Here is a 7,164-nt window from a genome sequence, read left to right on the forward strand (position 1 = left end):
GGATAATCGAGTCTAAAATTCCGGATAATCGAGTCCCCGGATAATCGAGTCCGACCTGTATAACAAGGAACTCAGGATGATCCCGGGTGCGTAACTAATCAGGGTAAAATGCAACGATTGGCTTCACTCGATGGAAGACGATCTTAAGATCCTTCTCAGAATGCTTATCTGTTATAGATTGAGCCAGGCCTTAATATTGCCAATATTTTTCGATTTCTCACATATAGATGTACGCAATTGACTACACGATGAAGCATATTTATTAGTTTTGTAACCCCTTAACCTTTTCCCAGATCAAGCACTTGTTATTAGCCGGCAGATCGAACATCTGTTTCAAAGTGATACCATTCGTATTGGACAGTTTCTCCAGCTCACGTACGTCTCGAATGCCCCATGAGGGGTTTCGGTACTTCAACGAAGCATCAAATTGTACATTGCTCTCCGGAGTTAGCTTCCCGTCCACAGCATAAGGTCCGTAGGTAATCAGCAAACCACCCTGCTTTAGCAATCGAGACGCGTTCCAAAACAGACCCTCGCTGCATTGGAACGGCGAAATGTGCATCATGTTGATATTGAGCATGTAATCGTAGCTTTCTCCGGAGTTGGCAAAATTGATCCCATGATCGTTGGTCCAATCGGTGCACGGTTGGGAAATATCGATGGGTACGGGAGACTGGAGATTTGGAGCCTGGGCTTCCGCTCGGTATGCTTCTATGCTCCCGAAAAGTGATGTGTCGTACTCCGACGGTTGGTAGTGGATTTGTGGAAAGTGCGAAGCGAAATAGGCTGCATGAAGGCCAACGCCGGAGGATATTTCCAGTAGCTTCTGGTTCGGTCGGTTTTTATCCAAGAACTTCTGTAGCACTTCCAGAATAGGGGCCTTGTTGCGCTCTCCTGCGGGGTTGCTCAGCTTGCGGATGTGGCTAGAAATGGCGGGTGAATGGATAAGTTGTCAAGGTGTTCCACATTGCAAATATATGCGGGTTATCAAGGGACCTAAGGTCTAAGTTGTCGTTTTGAGAGCTAGTATGAGTGTTGAAAATCTAATCTTTTTAACCCTATTGGTTCAATCAATCGTTGTTTTAAAGCTTGCTTTAGTTTTGAATATTTGGATGATAAATAGTTTGCTGTAAAAAATGTGGTGCAGTGTCACCCCACTCGACTGTATTAATAGTCATTAAAGTGAAAGACGTGAACTGATCAGCCCTAGTTAGCCCAAATTGTATTGCATTTTTTTTAAAATTCCCTATCGTAATAGGCTGTTTTTCATCACGCCAATCTGTCATGAAACGGCCTAGTTTCATGCACTGAATTAAGCAGTGCGGTAATAGTTATAATGCAACTGAAATCAGTTGCGTAATGAATATTACAAAATACTTGCATTACGTAATTGTTTTGGTTTGCGTAATAAAGCATTACACAATAATTTTCAGAAATCGCAAAACAATGATGAATGCTTCTCGCTATGAGTTCTGATACCATCAAATGGTCTTCTACGAAGTTGCAAAAAATGTTGTATGCAACTCGTTGCAGAACTTGATTTTTACAACAGTTGTCAAATTATCGGAGAGCCTCGTTGGACAACATTTTGGACGTTGGACACGAGTCATTGTAAATTATCATTCTGCAACTTGTAGCGTAAACTACTATTGTATAATAAAGTAATAATGCCATGAAAATAATATTCTGATGCTCTAGGGCTTATTGAATTTTTTTTCCGTGCAATGATAAAAAATACGGTTACACATCGAGCGAAGTTTGGACCTTAACCTTTACAGTAATGGGTGCCGTCATCGAAGTTTCAAAATTCAGTATCTTCGCCGTCATTTGATCGATTTTGATGAAATGTTTTATTCACGCCTTTTAAATTCGGTGTTGATTTTGGATTTAGGTGGAAATTTATTGGGGTACCTAGGGTATTTCTAAATTAAACAAGAAATCTTATCGAAACACAAAAAAGATCTTTGTTGAATGATATACTGGACAAAATGTATCACCTATTTCAGTTTGGAGACTATTGTATACAAATGCAGAAAATTATCAATTATCAAGTCATTGATGTGGAATTACCTGTGAAACGTTAAGCTGAGACGTAAGCTTTGTATCGATTGGGACATAACGCCAGAAGGAAAATGAAGGATATGAGATGATGTCTATGCACTTATGTGTGGAAATTTATGAATTTCAAGCCGGCACATGACAATGGCACACAAGTTCCAAAAATTGTCATTTAGTGTCCTAAAACAACCTATGTATAAACAAGTATCCAAAAATGGTCGAAACTACTTTTTTATTTTTTTGTTTATGAAATCACATTTGTACACTTCTTGATAGAAAATCATGAATATTGCGCTGTCGAAAGGTTTCAGTGGATTATTTCTGGAAGTGTCCCACAAGGGACCCTACCAGAACCGATAATTGGTACCCATGTTCTCGTAATAAACACAGTAATCTTCAAACTGGAACAGGTGATACATTATATCAAGTAGATCAGTTAAGCATTTATTCTATAAAGTGTTCGATAAGGTTAATTGCATTTTCCCCATAATTTCCTTCAGGAATAACCCTACAAATTTGGACCCATATCCGGAACCATTATAAAATTCAAAATTATCTATCTTATCTATAGATGAATCAAAAATCAAAACTCATTTGTGATTTATGCTGAAAAGTTCATCAGAATTGATTGCGATGTTGTACTACAAGGGTTGAGTAAATGAATACTTATATTTACCTCATCATTTGTTGTAATGGGATTAGCTTGCTGGTGGACCTGAAAGAAAGTTCGTATTATTTTAGATTTAAATTTTACCTTCGTAGGTATGCATTTTTACATAGGATAATTTGCGTCTTCGACAGCCAATGATTCAATTCTTGGCCATCCAGTTTTTCTTCGATGAATATATCGAGAAAGTTCTGTATAGTTACACGGAATAAGTTGCGTATAAAAATAATCTGAATGGTGTGAATTTTGGAAAATTTTACAACTGGATGCCAACAATAGAATCGCTCGTTGCTGGAGCCGTAAATTAACCTTATCATCTTAAATTTTCGAAACTATATAAATAAATAAGCTGAAAACGACTTCTTTGTTCTATCACTGGTGTAATAATTTAGTTAAAAATCTAGCCTACTATGAGAAGAAGATAGAGCTTTACAAATAAATAAATATCTCACCATATAAATATAGCAATATTTTGAGTTCGATTACTATGAAGTTTAAGTGTTATAACAAGGAAATTTGACAATGATAAAAAAATCAGTAACCTATATTTATTTCCGTTTTCTTGTAAAACCTTAGCTATTCTAATTAGATTTTCTAGAAAATTATATTAATTTAAAAAACTTCAACAAAACACATTTTAAGTCTTTCAAAGAACAAGATTTTCTAAAATCGAATGAATTGCTTTTGAACAGTTTTAGCAGAGGACAATATTTGTATGTTTTTTTTATTTACAATGATCATAATAAGGCTCGTGAGGTAAGGCCACGTGATAATGCAGAATTTTAGTGAGTCAACTTTCGTTCGTTGCACTAAACCGGTACCGTCGTTTGGGGTGACAATGGGTCAAAAAGGGATATGTGCGATTTATTTTTTGAATAACTATCGCAATTTAACTCCAATAAACTTCAAATTTCGTTTGTATGTACTTTGATGGTACATTAACAACTGTTCAAAAAATTAAAGACAAATATTTATTCACAGCGGCACCACAAGTGAATGAAAAATGACCCAATCTCACCCCATAGAGGGGGTGACATTGGGTCACTGTAATTGAAATAACTTGTTTTTGAGAATATGATTTCAAAACCATTCACAACTGAAAAATATTGACAAAAAACGATGCAAACAAGACAAAAAGATATCTAAGATGTTTCACAAGTATGATAAACACACTTACAAGAAAGATTATACTGAAAATTGAAGAGCTATGAGAATAAATATGTAAACCCAACATTTATCGTCAAGTTTACATAAATTTTCTTGGTTTTTCTCTTAAATTGTCTTCAAAGTCTCATCCCCATTGCTATAAAGCCCATTCAGTTTCCCCAAAGGTGTACTGAAACAGTGATTATTATAATTATAATTATATTATAATTATAAACCTTCGTAAATAGTTAAATTTCGGTGCGACATTCCACAATGAATAAATTTCAGGCAGAAGTTGACGTCATAATCCCAGTATTTCAGCGATCCAACTCATTTGTATGTCCGTGAGATGTTTCTATAATATGAAAACACTGATAAATAATCAAATTTAAAAAAAAAAAACACCCTTTTGATAAAAAATTACGATGTTGCTGCGCACGAAACGGAGTTGCTGGTTTGAGAAGTTGTCAAAATGCGTTGTATTGTTATTTAATGCACGGAATACTCAAGTAGACTTGTTTTATGTTTCAGAGATGCTGTATTTAGAAAGAATAAACACATCTTAATGAAAAAAGAAAACACCCGGCACCGTAAAATGTCAAAAAAGTGGACTTAGAATTCCATTTACTATCGTTCTTGCTTGACCCAATCTCACCCCCATTTTCAATGTTTTAGACATCGTACCGAAAAAAATGATTTTTTTTTTGTGGGAAAATCAAACAGATTCCGGAAAATACCTGTGATGTGTTATGAAAAGACTTTCAACATTCTACTAATACAACGATAGAGGCTAGAGTACATGCGTGATACTTTGTACAGGAGAAATTTGATGTTGTAAATTTTATCTAGTTTCAACATGCAAGTTTATTGATGTAGTACACAAAATGTATATTATTATGAATTATGTGTGATAATATGTTCCCTAACATATGAATTATTAATTTTAGAAACATCAGCGTTATTAGCTGAAATATTTCACAAAACATATTTTTCCATTTTGACCCAATCTCACCCCCTAGACCCATTGTCACCCCCTCGACGGTAGCCCACCTAGTGAAAGACTTTCACCAATCGGACTGAGTTTTCAGCTGTCAAAATATCGAATACAATAGAAATTCAGGACTACCAACATTGATAAATCGAGATTTATGTCAAAATGTGACGTTTGTCTTCGTTTTAAGTGGGCTATAGCCCACCTAACGGGAGCCCAATTAAAACGAAGCCCACCTAAAGATAGTGAAACGAACTAAATTCGACTGTATTCTCTTAACAATTTTTAAGATAGGAGTGGAGGGGTGAGACATGTCCCCTTTTTGTTTATGCCAATATGCCAATGATTCTAATCTATATATCTACCTATCTATATAAATAAAAATGGAGTGGTGTTTGTATGTCACAAAATAGCTTGCGAACAGGCTTCCAGATTTTGAAAATTCTTACACTTAAGGTGAAGACGAATCGAAGCCAAACCTCAACTCTGGATAACTGAACACCCGTTTGAGGAGTTTGGCTTCGATTCATCGTCACCTTAAGTGTTCGTGAAGTGTTCCGACTTTTTTTGTAGTAGTAGATATTCAACGGGAAAGTCGAAAAAACGGAACAAAACGAAACTATCAGTTTGCATGGAAATCTTGCAGAGCGAAAAATAAGAACTTGCTACAATGCAATACAACGTTTACCGGGCCCACTAGTTTAAAATAAAAATGCATCTTATATGATTGAAATTTATTATGTGGAGCATGATAATCAATTTTCGTCGAGTCGATTTTCTCCAATGACTATTTTTTTTCTAGTTTATTGCATTTATGGATTGGTATATAATTCAAATGATTAATGGCAATTTCCCATTGATAACTCGAGTGATTTGTGGCATTGATGCAATAAAGTAGCAATTTGACCTAAAATTGATTTGTATGACCTACGTTTGATTCGAATGAATCATTCAATTATACAGTCAAGACGATATTGAAGGGACCACCAATTCATGAAAATATCGTGTTATGGAACAGATATCCTATAGGAATTCTGTATGAGCGGACAATCATAGTAAACATGATTTTTCGTTTTTAATATCGTTCCATGAGTCGAATAATGGAACATCGACTCATGGAGTACCTTTTGTAAATACTTTATTCATGGTTATTGAACCGGTCAATCCAATGAATAATTTTACAAAATGTTTGTATTGAAACACTTAACTTACCGGTGCAACACAAAAACAAATACTCCAATGTCGAAAACAAGTTAATCAAAACAGAAACAGGAAAACTTGACAAGTACCCTGTCAGGCGTTACGTTTCGTTTTCTTCTAAAGCACCGTAGACGAAATAATTGTAATGGTACCGTAAAACGGGATAACTTTGATAGTTTTTTCGAAGAAAACTTGAATATTTATGCATGCTGTTTCAAATAATTATAATTTATATTTTTAAAACAAGTACTGGCATCTTGGCCATCGATTGCAGCTGATAGATTGCCAAAAGATTTATTATGAATGGATATATAATATTTCATATAATCGAAAGTCAGCTTTCTGTTTTGGGGTAACTTTGATAATGGAGTACCGGATACCCCCGTTGGTTTGACCACATTTAATCTGAACACTTTTTAATTTGTACCCCGCTAATTTGCACATCGTTCAAATTAAAAATGCTTCAAACGTCATTTAGCTCATGGAACGGGGTAAAGTGAAATGGAACGCTGTGGAACGGAACGCAAAATCAAAACAAAACAGTGAAAGAGGTGACCAGAAACACGATTCTAGGGTGACTAGATGTTCAAATTAAAAATGAACCCCGATGGTTTGCATGAGGTACCGTTCAAATTAACGAGGGTACACGGTATAAATCGAACAAAATTAAATGGACTACGTAACATTTATAGGGCATTACATACCTCTAGGATTTAAACGTTAAATGGAAATTTCTGACTTAGATTACAAAAATGGTCCCAGTTTGTGAAAATGATATTCGCTAAGAGATTTGAGACCATATTCAAGATCTATGATAACTAGGCTGTCAAAGATAAGTGATCAACTACCGTCGATGGGGGTGACAATGGGTCTGGGGGGTGAGATTGGGTCAAAACGGAAAAATATGATTTATGAAATATTTCAGCTAATAACGGTGATATTACCAAAATTAATAATTCATATGTTTGGGAACATATTATTACACATAATTCATCACAATATACATTTTTGGAAATAGTAGTTTTTGTTTACTACATCAATAAACTTGTATGAGGAAATTAGATAAAATTTACAACATTAAATTTCTCCTGTGCAAAGTATC

General features: G+C 35.1%; 1 protein-coding gene across 2 annotated transcripts; it reads right to left on the reverse strand.

Annotated features, from left to right (window-relative positions):
- Positions 1 to 242: 242 nt before the first annotated feature.
- LOC5565762 (methyltransferase-like 26) lies at positions 243 to 6,167 on the reverse strand. Of its 2 annotated transcripts, none has more exons than XM_001650094.2 (3): positions 6,075 to 6,167; positions 2,735 to 2,773; positions 243 to 923 (listed from the first exon to the last, which is right to left on the reverse strand). In XM_001650094.2, the coding sequence occupies exons 2-3, from the start codon at positions 2,740 to 2,742 to the stop codon at positions 263 to 265; spliced, it is 669 nt and encodes a 222-aa protein (XP_001650144.1). In that variant the 5' UTR covers positions 2,743 to 2,773; positions 6,075 to 6,167; the 3' UTR covers positions 243 to 262. The 2 variants fall into 2 exon arrangements, with proteins under 2 accessions (XP_001650144.1, XP_021700917.1); XM_021845225.1 differs by lacking the exon at positions 6,075 to 6,167 and adding an exon at positions 5,987 to 6,010.
- Positions 6,168 to 7,164: the final 997 nt, after the last annotated feature.

The sequence above is a fragment of the Aedes aegypti genome, chromosome 2 (assembly GCF_002204515.2).
Source record: "Aedes aegypti strain LVP_AGWG chromosome 2, AaegL5.0 Primary Assembly, whole genome shotgun sequence".
Taxonomy (NCBI): Eukaryota; Metazoa; Arthropoda; class Insecta; order Diptera; family Culicidae; genus Aedes; species Aedes aegypti.